Here is a 19,479-nt window from a genome sequence, read left to right as displayed (position 1 = left end):
ATGCATGTGAAGTAAAGATAAGACATTTTAAACATTTCACAGGCAAAGTGTCCTTCACAACAACCTCTGTGCATATTTCAGATAAATAACCTTAATAAAACATTAATAAAACCACTATGGCACTAATAAGACAATTCTTGCCTCTTCCAGCCCACTATAACTATACCTTACCTTTAAATACAATCAGTAATATAATTCAAAATCATTTTTGCATTAATGTGTGAATCCATTTAACAACTCATTCCTGAAACATAATTTTTGCATTAGTCATCCATTATAGGTTATGAAAAGTTTTCAATTAACTTTATTAGACATTCGCCCTTATTAAATATTTGGAATAATCTACAAGCTCAACGTGTTCAACAGAAAGTTGCATCATCCAAATTTCCTGAAGATTATGAAAAGAGGAAAATTGTTCTCTCTTTCTTTTTTCTTAATTTTCAGTGATACTGTCATATTGAATGATGTGGTCACTGATTTTACAACCTTGTAACACGCATTATATATATATATATATATATATATATATATATATATATATATATATATATATATATATATATATATATATATATAGAAAGCAAATGATTAATTTAAAAATTACATTTTAAGTAAATCATAAGACCGCCCTGAATGTCTTCATTCCATTAGCATTCCATTAGCAAAAAATGGGATTGTTAGCTGAAATGGTTTAACAATAGTAATTTTTGATTGAGTAAATGCATCATTTCTTAGATTCAATGTAGAAAAATGATTTTTAAAAAATTCGTGTCTCAATTGTGGAACTGTCCATTTGGTTCTCTATTATTTGCAGTCAACTAAAGTGGCATCAGGTATATGAGCATTGTAAGCTAGTGAGATAAAATAAGGTGGCTACAGTGGTAAAATGAAAAGAAAAAAAAAATTAAACAGAACACCAACAATTTAAAATCAGACTTCCCTGTCTGTTCCACATAGTATATTAATACTGAACACTCTAGAATGTACTGTATACATGATAGAAAACAAATGCTATATATTGTTTGGAAAGACAACAGAAGTTCTTAGATATGTAGCAAATGTGATAGCCAGTATGAGGTATATTTTTTTTTCTTTTGACCTCTAACCTGCTTGCCTCGGGGCCAGGAAGTTCCACCCTGGTTAGCTATTGTCCAGCCTTTTGCAGCATCACGGCTGTCACATGATGGCAAATCTAAATCTCGTGTTGAAAAGTGGCTCCATATATTAGACGCATGACGTAAGGGCTGAAAGGAAGCCACGATCATGGTACGACATACATCACAGCTTACTGTCGTAAACACACTTACAGATCATCCTCTTCTGTCATCCTTTGTCTCATGGCGTTAAGCTGTGACAAGGTTATGTGAGTCAGAATCAGAGTTTGTGTGTTGTTGCTATTGAAACCTAACGCAGACCTGAAACTCATGCTCTTGTTGGGATGCAGCACCCTGCACTTTCCTGCACTGATAACAGAGTTGAAATAGCTTAGAATGGCCTGCTGAAACTGCTGCGAGGAGAGTCTGCTCCTTGACCGCCCTTGCCATCAGCTTCACTGTCAGGAAATAGAGATCCTTCAGAGTGTCTAATCAGCTTTTTTTCCCAGTCTAACATACATCCTCTGACCAGTCCTAGGTTTGGAGTGCTTGTTATATACACAAACAATATATACACAGTTGTATGTTATGGCTACGATTTCAGCTACAAGCTTTATCTGATGGACATCTCATGACAGATGATTAGAAGCCAGTGGAACTAAGAGCTTTATAAATGACTCAGCATCTAATTTTACTGAAGCTGAGCATGCTGGCATGAGCTCAACAGCAGCATACTATTCTGAGCCCAGGTGCAGTCACAAGCCCACTGTGACAGGGAACAAAGCGAGCCGGAGTAACTCTGGCAGGAAAGATCTCGTTTTCTGTGCTGTGGCTGCTCAGGAAACATGGCCATTCATGGCACTACATACTCCCATCCTGAAATAGGGGAGTGAGGTCAGTAAAACCCAAGACATTGAGGCCAAGATCAAGGGAGGGGGCAAATAATAACAATTAAACTATCTTCCTTTTAAAAAATTGCTTATTTTTTCATACCATTCTTTTAATATTTCATATCCTGGTTTCTAATCTATAATAAATTAATACCTGGACAATAGTCAGTACCATGTATGGACTATATTTCTCCAGTAATGTTCTCTCATTTGCAAGATAAATAATAAATAATTAAAAAAATTAAAAAATAATTCTACATATATTTTAAGCAATATAAGTTGTATATGTGTTAGTTGATATACTTATTGAACTCTACCAGGCCATGTAGTGAAGTATAACTGAATATAAATGAAGCTGATCTGAGTGAAGGCATAACCAATAAATACAGAGGAAAAAAACGACTGACCGCAGCACAAACAAATGTTGATTTATTTTCTATAACAGCAGCTTTGTCAGTAATTCCAGCTATAATTCACATCACAAGTTTATATTAATGTGCTGCTTTTAATATATTATCATTTCTCTAGTAACAAGTTACACAGGAACTTGTATAGTAGACGCTTCACATAAACAAATTAAAATGTCTAAGTGTCTAATTGTTGATATGGTGAAGTTGTCTTTGAGGAGATTAGTTATCAATAATCAGAGGAGGAATCTCCAGTATTAGCGCTTTGTAGCAGTCATACGTAAACCTGTAAGTTTTTCGACATGGTCTCCAGGACAGAAGACTTGTTTTTTTTTTTTTGGGTAACATGACAAGTTGCATTTTTGTCTTATTAATTTCATTTTTTATAGGTGCTACAACATGTGATAACCAGAGCTAACTTTCCTTGCAGACATTCAACATCATTACATATAACTATAAATGGGTAAAAAGTATGATGTCATTCATTAATAAAGTAGAAAATGTATCTACTTGCAGATTGCAGTAATATAAAAACACTTTGAGATGTTCTGTTATTGGAAAATAATCAACTTCGAGGTGTTAACAGCAACTCCGCTTTCTGTCAGGCCGCACCACATCACCCCGTTGTTGATTATTTTCCTACAGCAGAATGCCCAATCGTGGTTTATTCCTCACTTGTCATGTCATGACCGACTCAACCTTCTATAAAATCTAAGGGCTAGTTAGTTTGGCATTACAACATACTTAAGTCTAAACATAGGATACATTTTCCTATAAAGTACAATGATATGTTTTGATGTTGTATCACTATTTTGATAATACACATTTTGAACACTATAAAGATTTGCAATTAGGCACATAAATGATTTGAATAAATATCATTGCTGTCTCTAGATCTAACATATTATATTTTCATTATGACATATAAAATATGTTCATATTTGCAGGGGACACAGTGGTGCAGTGGATATTGTTCCCACTTCACAGCGCTATGGTCCCCAGTTCGATCCTGAGTTCGAGTTACTGTGTGTTGTGTTGCATGTTCTCACCGTGTCTGCATGGGTTTCCTCCATCCCAAAAACATGCTGCTGGTTAATGGATTGGTTATGCTACATTGCCCCCATTTATGAATGTGTGCATGGTGCTTTGTGATGAACTGGTATCACATCCTACTTCACACCAAGGCTTCCTGGAATAGGCTCCAGGTCTGCCATGACCCTGACCAGGATGAAGTGGTTACTGAACATGAATGAGTAAATGTTCCTGTTTGAAGAGTTATGTTGTTTTCTGCGACTACACTCAGTTTTTTTCTCTACCCTCTCGCAACATAGTGTCCTGTCTTGGACAGTATTTCAGCAGAAAGGAAAGTCACAAGCACCGAATAGTGAGTAAAGAAGAGTTTTCCTGGGGATGTTCAGGGCAATCCCTAACCTTTGTCCTGTCTGTCATTTTTGCCTAAATAAATGATCTTAGTTGCCAAAGTTCTGGATGCATATTGGAGGTCAGCGGAAATCACTGCAATATCTTGCTCGACTTTATTTTTCTCCCCCCCTCTCATTCATATTGTGACAGTAAGAATCTTACGGTCATCTAAATCCATTGTTCTAGAAAAGTAAAAATATATATGATGTTTTTAGAACACATGGGTGTTCCCCAGTCAGAAGCCTTAAGTGCACAGGGACCACAATTAGTTAGCATCTTTTTTTTTTGAAAAGGAGCAAACAAAGGAAGGGAAAGCCAGATAGTGTCTGTAAGCTTCTGGTCGTACTCTTAGGCAGGAAGTCACTGCAGAAATGTCAATTTAATGTCATGGACTCTTACTTGTAACCCTTATTTTCAATGTTACTTTTAATAATGCACTACAGAGTAGGCCATGTATTTGCTAAATAGTGAGGTGTTCATTCACTGGTGAATATCATAACAAAAGCTATACACATCTTCTCTATTTGTATATCTGTACATTTATATGATTATGCCTGTCTGTTATATTTTACTCACTCTAAACCATGCTGTTGTAACAAATATGTATAGGCTTAAAGTATAGGCTTGCACAGCAATATTTGCAGTTTTTAATTATTATAGTCTTATTTGTCTGCAGCTGGACTATATGAATGCTTTAAAAGTTTTAAAACTGTAAGAATCATTTCAACACAGTAACAATCAATTCAATACTCTAAGCTGTTAATTCAACAATGTAGTCAAAAATAGTACTAAAAAAACTGTAGTAATGCTGCCTCACAGCTAAAGGGTCTTTGGTTCAATCCTGAGCTAGTAACATGTTCTCCCTGTGTTTGTGTAGGTTTCCTCAGGGTTCTCTGGTTTCCTCCCATATCCCAAAAATATGCACATTGCCCCTAGGTCTGAATGAGGGTGTGAATGTGTGTGTCCATGGTGCCCTGTTGCACTTTGGCATCCCTTCCGGGGTGAATTTTCTCACCTTGCACCCAGTGTTCCTGGGATAGACTCCAGATCCTGGACCCTGACCAGGATAAATTGGATACTGAAGATAAATGAATGCATGAATAAATTGTACCTTTTCTTGTTGCTGGTGTGGTACATTTTTTGTTCCTTTAATATGCATTTTGATATGGATGCACTGTGTAAATGGTTGTAAATTTTACAGTATTTTACTGGAACAGTGTGACTCAAAACATTAACCACTGAGCCACCACAGCTAGCTCAACTAGCTTGCATTAATTCAACCTCCACCACTGAATTACTCACACTAAAAGATTGCATTGAATCAATGCAATGTAGTAGAGCTAGGTGTGGTGGCTCAGTGGTTAAGGCTTTGAGTTACAGATCAGAAAGTAATGTGTTTGAATCCCAGCACCTCCAAACTGCCTTGGATGGGTCCTTGAGTAAGACCCTTAACCTTCAGCTCTACATTTACATTTACATTTACATTTATGGCATTTGGCAGACGCCTTTATCCAGAGTGACTTACAATTATCTCATTTATACAACTGAGCAGTTGAGGGTTAAGGGCCTTGCTCAAGGGCCCAGCAGTGGCAGCCTGGTGGTGCTGGGATTTGAACTCTCAACCTTCCGATCAGGAGTCCAAGCTCTACTGTATCCTGCATCAGTTGTAAGCTGCTTCTTTTTAAAAGCATCAGCCAAATGAGCAAATATACTGAATTCTGTGTTATTTTCTACTATGTAAGATATGTACTTTGTAAATATGTAAGTACTTTACTGTAAATATATTTTACAGTTGTTTACTGTAAAATGTACAGCCTTTTTTTTACAGTGTATCTTTAAATTGATACACACATATAAATGTACCATGATTATTTTTTGTGTGAAGCTTTAAAGGTACAGTACATGCATCTTTCTATGTAAAAGATACAAAGGGAGAAAAAGAGTATAGAGGAATACAGTTCAGGACCCATTTTCTTCTGAGAGTGTACAACGTGGAACTTTCATGAGATAAAAAAAAAAGCTTGTAAAAGATAAAATAATGAAATGTATACATTCTGGGAGTGCTGCGGAATGAATCAGTGATCTTACAGGATATTCTTAAGTTGAGGTCTTTCTAGGCTGCGACGGTGAAGTGGAGGCGCGTGTGCGGACAGCGCGCAGGAAGGGAGGGGGGCGGTCCTGCCCTGTCCTGTCCTGTCCTCAACTGTCCGCTCACATAAGCATGCAGTCAGAGCGGAGCTGTTTAAAAGCGCTCGCGACACACCGGCAAATCCTCGGCACTCCAGCACCGGCGGGAAGTCTCCACTGTGATTTCCAGCGCGTTCACCGCCAGCCTGGTGATTTATAGAGGTAGATAAGTAAGGACGGCTGGAAGAGACTTGTTTTTGTGCGGAGCTGTCCAAGGTGCGGAGAACCCTAACGATGGGATTTAGGATGAGACACCTGCGGCTGTGCACATCTCTCATAGGATGAAGAGGAAGCAGGTAACTCAGGGTGTCTGACCTGCTGTCAGCATGAGGTGTAAATGGAAGCGACTTAGGAGTCGTCCTTGAACGCCTCTATAGCTCTTGCATCCCCCTCACCCCAAAAGAAAAGAAAAAAAGGACACTTGTTTACTAAACTGTTTGATCTTGTAATCTTTTGTAGGCCATTTTTAAATGCTTTTACGTGCGGGTGCAAACAATGAGTTTCCGTCAAGCAGCTCAGTCTGGTTAATGATTTACAACCTCAAATCCCCGGGAGAGCGTGCATTGCTAATTTGGGCTCGCGGTACCGTCGTGGAAAATACTGCCTCGCGCTGAAATGCCAGCAGGTGCTTAGTGCTGTTGCGCTCGCGCCGCGGAGTCCCCGGGCCGTCCTGAGCGCGCGCACCAAATGACGCCGGCTCCGCGCTTCGGCTTGCTGGCGGCGGCGTGCACCTGCGCGTGGCTGCTGGTGCACGGCTGCGGGCCCGGTCCGGGATACGGCGGGCGCTCGAGGCCGCGCAGGCTCACACCGCTGGCCTACAAGCAGCACGTGCCCAACGTCTCCGAAAACAACCTGGGCGCGAGCGGCAGGGCCGAAGGAAAGATAACGCGCCACTCGGAGCGCTTCAACGAGCTGGTGTGCAACTACAACCCTGACATTGACTTCAAAGACGAGGAGCGCACTAAAGCGGACCGGTTCATGACCAAGGTAATGGGGAAGCTGGGTAATGGTTAATGAACTTTAACTGGTAAAGTGTATTTCATTTTACATACACTTTTCTACGGTTTCTGCAGATCACTGCAGTTTTCCTCCAAGTCATCCGTTGCACGTTTACTCATTCATGAATGCATGTTTGTATCCACACATTATGTATTTCTAAGTTTTCTTGAAAACTACAAGTTCAATGCAGAACAATGTCGCATCTGTGTTAGATGGAGTGCTTACAGCACACCTTAACGTTCTGTAAGTGTTCTGAGCACTCACCTTGGAGTGATTTAGGAAACAGGAGAGCACAATGACACTCCACACAGTTATTTCCAAGGCAATGTGGATCTTAATTACATGTTTAGATGCTTAATATATTTAAAATACCAAGCCAGGTTTTTGACAAATCACATAAAAAATGGATTAACAAGTGTATGCCCAGTATGCAGCCATTCATTAATCTTTAACCGAGGTCTTTGGTGCTAAGAAATTATTAAATTCTTGTTTCCCTTCTGTGTTCATGTAATTAAAATAGTAGATGAGGCAGTGAACTTTGTGAAGTCCACAACTGAAACAAATTCCTTTAATGATTAAAAAGGTGCAAACTCATTACTAACTGAAACATATAGGTGTCTTGGTGGAACAGTAAATGGTTTTTCATTAATGTGTAAAATGGGTTCCCAAAGACTTAGTGCATGTAAAAGAAATCTGTGATGCATTTCAGCAGCTGAATCAGACTTTAGGGTGATTTGCTGCACACTTTCACACAATAACACAGGATATCAATCACAAAATAATATTTGGGCTTCTCATGAGATGACCGTTATTTGGGTCCTTCAAGTCATAGCTGGGACAATTAATTATTTTGATTACACATTATGTGTGTCCTGCTGAGTCACAGGTGCCTTTCTGATGCCAAGGCTGAGAGTTGGCGTATGTGTATGTATGCATGTGCCCTCTCCTTGTCCAGCACTGAAAGCTGTCCTTTGTGTATGTATTGGTAGTTCTGCGGGGTTGTCTGTACAGAATTCCCGCCTGCTGAAGTAATGTCAGCATCGGAAAAGCCTCTATTGTAGTTCTGACAATGAAACGCCTCTGTCGAACCTCACTGCGAGAAAAATGGGCCTGGTTTGTTTTTCGCCTGGCTTAATTTCTCACTTTTCTCTGTCATATTCACAAATGCATGCCCAAACATTCCACCAATCTGCCCTCTCACTCAGACTGGGTCTTGCCTTTTCTTCTCTGCTTGCCTTTTCTTGACCTCCAGTCTCTTTCACTTGCCCTTTCTCACTCTGTTTGAATGGTCTCAATATACTCCACTGTAAAACATTAGATTTCTCACGACAAACCACATTTTTTTTCCTGAAATGTTAAAAACCAAACCACAATTTGTGCATCCTTTAGAACAGACGGAAGCCAGAACAGATACTGTAATAACACAACCATTTGACTAACCATGCATAAAAGGCTGTGTGAAAATATTACTATCTTGTGAGAAAAAAACTGACCTTGAATTTACTCTCTAACATAGCTGAAGATGGCCAAAGAATGTTGGAGATTAGTTACAGTAGCTTTGTTTTGATTGTTAGAGGCATTTTTTGGAGGGGCTGTAGATGGCCTTTATCAGAGCTGAATGTACAGACAAAATCTGCTGATGTCAACCAGTGAAAAAAACCAAGGTAGAGAGACAAAACACAACCCAACGCTGTGGTGTTTAGTCTTTGTTCAACTTGAGCATGTTGCTGAAGGCAATGTGAAAGTGGATTCTGCTGAGAATAAAGAATCATGCCTAGGTGTGGTGTTATGGTGGTTTCATAGCTCTATTATTGTTTAACCCGATTCTCTGAATAACATCTTTCTTTTCCTCTGGCAGCGCTGTAAGGATTGCCTAAATAAACTGGCCATTGCAGTTATGAACCAGTGGCCAGGTATTCGACTACGAGTGACCGAGGCCTGGGACGAGGACGATAATCATCCTTCTGGCTCTTTGCATTATGAGGGCCGTGCCGTGGACATAACCACCTCAGACAGGGACATTAAAAAGTATGGCCTCCTTGCTCAGTTGGCCGTCGAGGCCGGGTTTGACTGGGTATACTATGAGTCCAAGTATCACGTGCACTGTTCTGTCAAAGCTGGTAAATCTCTTTCAGTCTGAATGTGCTTATAATGACATATATGACTCATATCTATATACACGAGTGACAAATTAAAGGGAAAAAAACAAACATAAAGTGTCTTTGTAAGGTGTCTTGCCACTGTGAGCAGCCAGAACAGCTTTAATGCACCTTGACCCAGATTCTCTGGAACTGGAGGGATGAATGGCATTCTGGCAAGAGATATTCCTTTAATTGTTGTTTGATGATGGTGGTAGACAGCCACCAAAACCTTACATAGCTCTTCTATTGGATTGAGATCAGGTGACTGTGAAGGCCATAGAATATGATTGACATAATTTTCATACTCATCAAACTATTTAGTGAGTCCTTGTGGCCTGTGGATAGAGGAGGGGTCATCCTAGAATAGACCACTCCCATCAAAATAGAAATGTTTCATCATAGGATAAAGTTGGTCAGTCAGCAGAACTTTGTATTGATTTGCAGTGATGCTTCCCTCTAAGGAGACAAGTGAACCCAAACCATGCCAGCAAAAGCCATGCAATAGCATAATAGGAACACTGTTTTTCCTTTAATTTGTCACTTGTCTGCATATTATTTCATAATATCCATAGCATTGTGAATTAGTCTAAATTACTGCTGTTGCTCTGTTTCTCCATTTCTCAGATCACTCTGTTGCAGTGGAGAAAGGAGGCTGTTTCTCAGCTTCAGCACTCGTGACTGTGGCTGAAGGAGGGCAAAAGCCCATGTCTCATCTGCAGCCTGGAGACTCAGTGCTTGCTTTGTCTGAGTCCGGTGGCATAATCTTCAGCCGTGTCCTCCTGTTTCTACATTTGGACGTTGAGCAAAGGTCCACTTTCCTGATTCTCAGCACAGAAAATGGGCGCAGACTCACAATTACACCCAATCACCTCATCTTCATGGCTCCCAACCTCAAGTTATACTACCACGAGTACTATGCTAGCTTTGCTAGTCAAGTCACAAGGGGAACCTACGTACTAATTTGTGGAAGGGATGGTCGTGTGCATCCCTCCAAAATAGTTTCTGTCTCACAGGAAGAAAGAATTGGGGTTTATGCTCCACTGACGGAACATGGCAACCTGTTTGTGGATGGTGTGCTGGCATCCAGTTATGCATCTATAGAGGATCAGAGGCTGGCACACTGGGCATTTGGGCCTCTTCGCTTCCTGGTTGGACTGTCACAAGTATTCATGGCAGTGAATCCACTAACAGTGATGATGCAAGGTGCTGCTGAGGTTTACACAATCTGTCCGTCTCACCATATTCTTTCCAGAGCACATACGAATGTGATACATAACAGTTCAGGTGTAGTTCACAATGCAATGAACAAAATGAACAGCACATGTTTAAAAGAACATCATTCTAAGCTATATTTTGATTGTCTGGGTGGCACACAAGTAGGGGTTCACTGGTATGCAAGGCTGCTATGTACGATTGCTCAGATTTTCTGGAAACCTCATTTTGTGACTGAAGATCCAGGACAAGAGATACCAGTGACACCTTTCTGTTAGGGTCATAAAATTCTAACCAAATAAAGGCTACTTACCCAAAAAACAAATACAAATCAGAATGAACTGATATGTAATATAGCATTATTAATTCCCTTCAATTTGATATTTTATTGTGGTCATTCATTGAAGTACACTGTACAGCATAACGGTTGTTTTTTGACTGTGGCACATGTTCATGTCAGATTCAGAGCAAACATTTTTATACAGAAGAGGGAATATTTCTTAGAAAAAAAAGCTATTTTTATACTTTTGGATTTATAATATATAAACATTTTCACGTTATAGTAATTAATCTCATGACTTCATGTCTTTTTTTACACCTGCCCTTTAGACTGAGAAATCATGTGTTTGATGTTGAACTGTAGGCTATGCTAATGTTCCATGGGTTGCAATGGCTGATGCAATTTTTCAAAAATATAACAGGGCTTTGTTATATTTGTTAGCCGCCCTTTGTTGGTGTCCTGCTGCAAACGTCTCACTTTGGAGTCCTGGAGTAACTGGCAGGCCAGTTATTATAATAAATAATAATAATAATAATAATAATTCATAGTTAACCCTGGAGCAGCACAGCTGATTTCTGATTTGGTCTTTAAATAAATCAGTATGCTAATTAACAGACTCTATGCAAATTCTTCTATTTTAGTACAATATAAGATTAAAACACAAAAGCCTTAAACAAGAATTGTTATAGAATAGCTTGCCGAAAGATAAAATGCAAATGAGATGGGCATTTTTCATGGTTGATATTTGAGTCTAGAATTTGGTTAATTTGTGGATATTTTGAAGCATCTGTCTAATTTTTCTCCTTTTTGTCTACTTCCATTTCTCTATGATCATCTTCTGCATTGTTAATTTTGTATTTTAGAAGAATTAACAAGGTCCAGATTGCCACATGTGTCAGAACATTTTTTTTTTTAACTTTAGATCTTGAAAGTGTTTTTATTTTGGACACCACTTCACCCTGATGATAATATTTTACACCCCCTTGTGGACAATATGCGCTATACAAGGCGTCTTGAGCTGATCATTAACTGGTCTCTGCTTAGAGACTGCTTATAAAAAAGATTTAACATGGCTATTATACATTTTACATGTGCTAAATATGTAACTGAGGTTGAAGCCTAAAGGAGTGGTTTATTAATGTTCAGACAACTGGTTATGTACATGTGCAGGGTGTTAGAAAGTTCACCAAATGGCAAACAGGGGTTTTAAAAATCGCAATCAGGCTGTTAATTATAGTCCTGAATTTTTTTTTTTAGCAATATACCACATAAAATTTGAAGAAGCGCTTTCATAAAGCTGCATTACAAGCAATACGAGCTACAGTGATGTATGTTATTCACAGATGACCTTTAAATGATAAAATGTAAAGGTCTCTGTCAGTGAAGACAAATAGCATTGGTTTCAGCGTCTTAATCAGGTTAGACAACATTCAAGCTCCTCTTAAAAGTGTCTACTTGGAACATACCTGTCACCAAGATGGGTATGTACATAACATGTAAATAAAAATATAAGAGAATAAGGAAAAGCTTTTTTAATGTGAAAAATATATCAACTAACAGAGTCCAGAGATGCCCTGAGCTCATAAAGTCACTGTAGCAGAATTTACAATATATTTTAACCTGTGGTCTTTTTCTAGTATTTTTGGACAGCTGTTGAGATATGTATTAAAGAGGATTATCCCATTGATGGAGGCTGCAGATGGGCACAAATCCACCTAAGCAGCTTCTGGGATTCATCTGCATGTGGCCAATAGGAGACACCGCATCAGGAAACCTCACCCTCAATTATAGTTGCTAACCAATCAGGTCTTGGGGGTACTAGACCTCAGGGTTAATTCTAAGCCTGAAGAGAGGCATGTATGAGTTTACTAGTCCTAGTTGTGTACAGTCACCAGCTACAGTTCTGTGTGTAACAAGTATATACAAATGTTGTTCTTCTTCTTTTGGATGCTCCCGTTAGGGGCCGCCACAGCAGATCACTGGTCTGCATATTTGATTTGGCACAGTTTTCTTTCTGTTTTTTTTTTTTTTTTAATATGCCGAATACCCTTCCTGATGCAACTCTCCCCATTTTTTTAAAGTCCAGGCTTGGGATCGGCACTGGGAGTGCACCATTTTTGTGGTTCCCTGGCCAGGAATCGAACCCAGCTTGTGGTGGTTAGAGTGCCAAGGCCTAACCACTAGTCCTCCAGGGACCTAACAAGTATATACAAATAATTAATCTATAATATTTCAAAGTGATAAATAGTTGTTGACTATGGCTTATAGTCTATATGCGCATATCATAAAGCCTACAGTATAGAAATACATCACCATATTTATTTAGATTAGTTTGCCAGGGAAATCCTTGTGTTGTATTTAGTGGCTTTAACATTTAAGGGATATATGGCATCATTCAGGGATCAAAAGATATACACTAATTACATTCAGACATTAGGACACTAAGCATCAGAGCTCACTAAAAGCTTTCCTTAAAATACTTTGAAGTTTTACACACTTTCAAATCACTACCAAAACTTTAATCCTTTTGCTCTGTTTGAGTCAAAATGATCTGTTTTAACTCTTTACTTAAAGTATAACCATACTAAAAATTTTTGGGGGTTTCCAACATTAAAATTTGTCTTTGGCTCACTTTCTCGATTGAAAACGGACACATGTACTTTTGGCACATCTGCTATACCCCTGATTCATATGAATATTACAAAGGTCATTTGGGCAGCATGGTGGGTAGCATTACTGCCTCAAAACTCAAAGGTCCCTGGTTTGAGCTTCCTGAGCTTGGTTACTGTCTGTGCACAGTACTGTGCCGTTTCACATATTCTCCCTGTGTCCATGTGGGTTTCCTCTAGCTTTTTCATCTCCCTGTGTCCATGTGGACCTGGAACCTATGGAACACCAGTCCACTGATACCTATGGACAATTTTTTTTAAGCCAATCCAATTATAGACATGTTTCTGGGAGTACTGTACTGTTTCACATGTTCTCCCTGTGTCCATGTGGATTTCCTCTAGCTTCATTAGTTTCCTCCCAAAAAAAGTAAATAAGTGGATTGGCTTAAAATTTTGTCTGTAGGTATCAATGAGTGTGTGCAGGAAGCTCTGCGATGGACATGCAGTATTGCTGGGATAGGCTCGAGGTCCACCTAGACCATGACCAGGATATAGCGGCTACTAAAGATGAGTGAATGAGTGGATTTTTGGGGTCATTTTGACCTGACACCAAAAGCTTTTTTACAAAAAAAAAAAAAAAAAAAAAAAAAAAAAAAAAAAAAAATGGATGAATTCACTCTAGGTCACATGACCTCCATGTCTTATTTGAACTTATACCTGATTACACAACAGCAGCTGGGTGGAGCAGGTTCGCAACCCTGGTCCTGCACATTTTAATGTTTCCCTCCTTCCAACACACCAAATTCAACTAAGCAGCTAATCAACAGCCCTTTTTAAACTGAAGTGGGTTTGTTGGAGCAGGTAAAAAAAAAAAAACACTGAAATGTGCAGGATCAGGGTTGGGAACATGTGCTCAAAAACACTGATGTATTCAAGGTTACTGGAAAGAATATTTTCTGTCTCAGCTGCTGAAAGTCATTATGACCCATGAACAGTGCATCCATTTGTAAGAAGCGAACAGAACACAGGGATTAAAAATCTTTGTCATGCACATGTCTTTTCATTCGGGGAAATAATTTGAAAGGGAAATATCTGCATCGCTCTAGTATACACAAAGTGAAAGCGAGCGCGCCATAATGATTATTGATGGTAAACAAGCTTGCTGGAAAATGGCTGCAATTCAATTTGTAGCGAGCCATGAGTAGATCTGCGTTACACTGTTTCACATCAGCACACGGCCGGAAAGGAATATTTAAAGCCTTGGTGACAGAAAAGGCAACAAATATTTGCTGGCTTCGTGTCTCTGCGTTAAATTTTGGTGAAGAACCATGAACAAAAGCAACATACCCGGCTAAGCCCAGTCTTAGCCCCGGCACGGTGGGATTGATTAAAATGGACGTGGCGGTGACTGAGAATTCAAATGACTTCCAAATGGAAACAAAGAATTTACGTTAGCTAACTAAGCTCAAACATTCGCAAACAACAACAACATTAGCTCACATTAGTCGTGGTAACCGTGGTGAGTGATAGAGGAATTAATACTCCTGGATTAAAGATAAGCAAGAAAAAAAACAAGGCAAGCGAGTCTGTCAAGCTTTATTTAAAAAAAAAAAGAAAGAAAAGAAACAAACAACAACAACAACAACAAAACATACAGGCAGGAAAAGCGAAAAGCCAGCTACGCAGTTAACCTTTCAAACGGCTTCAAATTAGCAAAGAAGTGAGCAAACTAGCAGCTCCAGTCCCATCCCGCCTCCTGTGTGGGGATCTGAGTTTCTTTTTGGATTCGACTTGCCTATAGGAGTACAATATGATTAATTTGGTTAGCCATCTTGTACGCTAGCTAATACATGATCAAGTTAGCAGGCGTTACAAGCAGCTAAGGGCTTCGGGCACTTCCCCCAATCCACAACACAGCCCTCAGCCTGCTCAGCTTTATGAAATGAAACCAATACACACGGATTTGTGTCCGTAGGACTGTTTCTGATGATGTATGAGGACGCGAGTGTGGTTCTGTAAGGTGAGTTCAACTCTTATAACCTGTTCTTTTTTTTTCTTTTTTTTTTTTGCTAGTTTGGAAATTAAGTTGCCATGCTAGCTAGCAGGATCAAGTGGTGCACGGTGTTTATTCATGTCTTTTACCTTACTGTAGCAGTTAACCTCCTACCTGAGCTGGCATAGTTTACTATACAACATAGTGTCAGCATGAAATGCTTGCTAGCTTCTTATTTATTTATTTGATTTACCAGCTAGCAAAGTTTAAAAACGTACATTTTAGCTAGCTATCTCATATGCCTAAATGTTTTGAGACTCGTTCGGTAGGAAAACAAACTGCATCGTTACTTTATATACCTAGCTAAGATGCACGAATGGTGTGCCCTTGGTGTTAGAGGCAAGCGATAAGTTAGCTTAGCTAGCTAACTGCCTGCTTATCGATGAAGTTCAAATAGTACCTTTAGCTAATGGCTGGCTTGTTTTCACCACACTGAGTCTTCGTATGTTGGCAAATGGACACTGTTTGTGGCTAACTTTGGCCTGTTTTAGTGACAGGAGTCTAGCTAGCTTAATGTGCTATAAGTGTTAACTCGTTTACTAAACATACAGCTTTGTAAACTAAGACGTTAAGTTTGTTTTTGGGTAATATTAGCTAACTAACTAGCCAGTGTCTACATCTACACACACTACGTTTAGGTTTACAGGTGATAAATGCCTCAGTGTTAAATGTTTTCCTGAATGTTGAGGAAACGTTCTGGGTAACACACTTTGCCGCGGATGGATATGCTTTTAAGCTAACTAGCTCGAGTTCGCTATTAAGCACACTCCTGGCCTTGTTATATTTTGTTGACTACTTTTAAAGTTCACGAACTTATCAGTACCAGTTCCCTTGTTGTGTTTTATGTGTTTCGTGGTCTTCTAGTTATATTTAGGGTGCTAGTTTAATGCTACGTCGCTAGTTAGAGGAACTTTCCCCGCCGTGTGTTGAATAGTTTGTTAGCAGTCCACTGACCCATTATTTTGGATTAGGAGAGCTAGCCATGTTTAGCTGCGTACTTATATTTTCTGATGGATTAAAGTGCATATCGTGCACACAGAGACTTGCGTAAAGTGGTAAATAGTGGTGTTGTATAAATTTAAATGTCCACCCTGAGTAAAGGTCCATTTTCAGAATAATAAATAAACTCAAAATAAAGGAGCAGCCAACTGACTCCTTGGGATATTGCTCTCTCTCTCTCTCTCTCTCTCATAATTAAGCTAATGTTGACAGCTTGCATTAGTGTATTGGGCTGGTATGTAATCTTATGAAACAGCTAGCTAACATAACTAGGTAGTTCTTCCAGGATTTTTCTTATTACCGCGGGCTGTATTTTTATTGTTGTTTTGAGCTACAGTGAGGAGCACATTTGCATGCGCACGTTGCAGGCACTACAGCTTATTTACATTGCCTGGCTGAGATCACATCTCTTCGTACAGGGCTGTACTGTAATCAGGTCTCTTTTTTAAAGCATTTATTTTTGGAATAGAAATATTTAAACACATTTAAAAGACTGCAGTTTCTCTCTCTTGGTTTCTCTACACACCCTCTTAAGGCACAAATTATGTTTAATATATACAGTAGCTTTCAAAAGCATTGACAAGAAATTCACCATCTGTGATCAACAGGGTTGTGGTAATGTAGGTTGAAATAAAGTGTTGGAGCTAGAGACCAAAAAAAAAAAAAAACGTTTTAAACGTCTAACCAGTGCAGTTTCCCTTCAGTTTCCTTTACTCAACTGTGTGTTGTCATAGGAGGAAACACATGTAAATCAAGGGATGTGGGGGAACAACGATTTTTAACGGTACTGGCAATAAGAGTGATTTTTTTTTTTTTTTTTTTAAGTTTTATGTGGCCTCAATAACCTCATGGTATAACTGTACTTTTCATGGTTTATTTATTTAGATGTACAAGCAGTCATCATGTCTCTTGACTCAAAAGCCTAAATCCAACCCACAAATAAATTACTTAAGGATTAAAACACAATCTAGCGTTGCGTCTGGCTGTATCACACCACTCTGTCGTGGATTATTTTCTCATAACAGCACCTCAGCGATTTGTCAATGATTACAATTTTTAATTTATTAATGAACAACACGTCCTGCTTTTAATCCATTTATTTTCCTTATCCTTAGATTATGAAGATCATCTGCCATACAAGTCTTTCTGAATGAGTTGTTACTATAGAAATGATAAGGTACTAGAAGGAGCACGTTAAATATATACCTTTGATTTGAATTACAACCATGACTATTGTCAGAGCTGCTGTTAAAGGAAATTAATCAACACCTTAACCTGATCTGTTAAGAATCAAGAATTCAGCAGTGTAAATTTGTTTAAACTCAGAGTAACAGCAAGTAATTAGGGAGTGTAAATTTGTATAAGGTTATGTTTTTGTTAAATTTGTCATTATATTATTAGCTTTGAAATAATATAAATGTTTTGTGTTAATAACTACAACTTAACAATCTGTATTAAGGACAACTAACGGCATTTCAGATGAAAGTTGAGACATTCTAGACAAACAAAGAATATCAAATAGGAATAATGTAGAAAGTGTAATGTCAAGTCAAGTGGAGTTTATTGTCATTTCAACCATATACAGCCAGTTAGTACACAGTGAATCGAAATGTTTCTCCAGGACCAAGGTGCTACATAAGACAAACACAGAACTACAAGGGACTACTGAATTTACATAAAGTGCACAAGTGCAAACATGTGCAGACAGCACAAGACAGTACAATGACTACTGGGATAGACAATGGGCACAGTAAGTCCCAGTGCAGCGCCGACCAGTACACAGTTCTATTAGAAAGTGAATCCAGTGACAATAGTGCAAAGAGTACAATATAAGTTGCTGAAATAGTGTAAACATAAGAAGTAGCACTATTAGAAAGTGAATCCAGTGACGATAGTGCAAAGAGTACAATATAAATTGCTGAAATAGTGTAAACATAAGAAGTAGCACTATTAGAAAGTGAATCCAGTGACGATAGTGCAAAGAGTACAATATAAGTCGCTGATGTACATTCCTAAGTTGCTAATGTACATTCCTAATAAGAAATTCATAAGAATATTGTAAGCTGCTCATTTCCAACCTATCCTACACTCACACTTTTTTTTACGTTTCCGTTTCATTCTTTACTTTCAGCTTTTGCGTTGCACGCAGATTTGTCGGAACTAACTAGCAGCAGCTTTGTTTCAGCCCGGAGTGGTTATGAACCGTCACAGGAAGCGGGCCACTCGGAAGTTGTGTTTTCTTTGTGTATCTCCGTTTAGTGTTGTTTTATATGGAGGAAGTAGCATTACGTGTTAATTATGTACGCATTTTAAATGTTTTATTGCTTTGGCGTTACGCTTAGCGACCATATCCCAATGCATTTGTTGCTTTATATTTCTGGGTTGATGAGCGGTGACCGGATTTTTGTGCAGAGAGTTTGTTAACCCCGGTTAGCAAGCTAGCGATCGAGCTAAGCTAAACTAGCTACATGTCCTGTAATCTGTAGCTAACTGGCGGATAAAACGAATTTAGGACCAAACACACACAGATCATTAGCTTTTATTTGTAGCTGACCGTCGCTCCTCCTTGTTAACTAAGAGAATGAGCTGAGAACACGAATGCGATTTAATGGTTTGTATTCCACATTTTGTCTTGTTGCAATATTATTATGCAATGTGGCATGAGCAGTGTATTAGTAGGATGCACGGTTCAATTAATCCTCTCATGAAATAGTCAGACTTTGCAACTTTTTAAAATGAAGAGTTTATCTATAAACTTTGTAGGTCGTTAGAAAACTAGGTAGCTGTGTAGATGCCTATCCATGTATATAACTTCATAGATCATGTTGAACCTAATAGATTCAAACGTTAATTACAGTTCTAAAATTAATATTTGAAGGAGTTATAAAAGGTTTTACATAAACCTTTGCCTGTTTCAGGTCTCTTTTAGGGAGATCATCTTCGGGAGAAGGAATGGACGAGCAGAAGTCAAACTGCGAAGAAAATGATTCAGAAAAAGCAGGTTAGCAAGCAAATCTATACTTATTTTGGCTTGTTTGTTGCTTTTCTTGTACTTTTGTGTGTCCTGTTGTATACAGAATGATGGAGATGCTGGTTTCTCTGATGTTCTTGATTTTTTTTTTTTGCACTATAATGTGCATTGTCAGATTGCATTTTATTGTATGGACCTGTAATTGACCTTTGTAT

General features: G+C 38.7%; 2 protein-coding genes across 6 annotated transcripts in view; both read left to right on the top strand.

The window, feature by feature from the left end:
- Window positions 1–6,038: 6,038 nt before the first annotated feature.
- dhh (desert hedgehog signaling molecule) lies at window positions 6,039–13,796 on the top strand. The gene is made up of 3 exons (XM_026921438.3): window positions 6,039–6,987; window positions 8,858–9,119; window positions 9,765–13,796. Exons 1-3 carry the CDS (start codon window positions 6,688–6,690, stop codon window positions 10,628–10,630), a joined length of 1,428 nt encoding a protein of 475 aa, XP_026777239.3. The 5' UTR covers window positions 6,039–6,687; the 3' UTR covers window positions 10,631–13,796.
- Window positions 13,797–13,997: 201 nt separating this feature from the next.
- Window positions 13,998–19,479, top strand: part of kmt2d (lysine (K)-specific methyltransferase 2D) — a 31,767-nt gene continuing 26,285 nt past the window's right edge. For 2 of the 5 annotated variants that reach the window (XM_026920834.3, XM_026920835.3), the window contains exons 1-2: window positions 13,998–15,261; window positions 19,212–19,294. In XM_026920834.3, the coding sequence (XP_026776635.3) occupies window positions 19,246–19,294 (49 nt within the window). In that variant the 5' untranslated portion in view covers window positions 13,998–15,261; window positions 19,212–19,245. Of the gene's footprint in view, window positions 15,262–15,705; window positions 18,905–19,211; window positions 19,295–19,479 lie in introns of those variants that run through there. The other 3 variants (XM_026920833.3, XM_026920831.3, XM_026920832.3) reach the window with 2 other exon arrangements.

The sequence above is a fragment of the Pangasianodon hypophthalmus genome, chromosome 16 (assembly GCF_027358585.1).
Source record: "Pangasianodon hypophthalmus isolate fPanHyp1 chromosome 16, fPanHyp1.pri, whole genome shotgun sequence".
NCBI lineage: Eukaryota > Metazoa > Chordata > Actinopteri > Siluriformes > Pangasiidae > Pangasianodon > Pangasianodon hypophthalmus.
The sequence above is the reverse complement of the archived record's forward strand: the minus strand, read 5'-3'. Positions and strand labels throughout refer to the sequence as shown.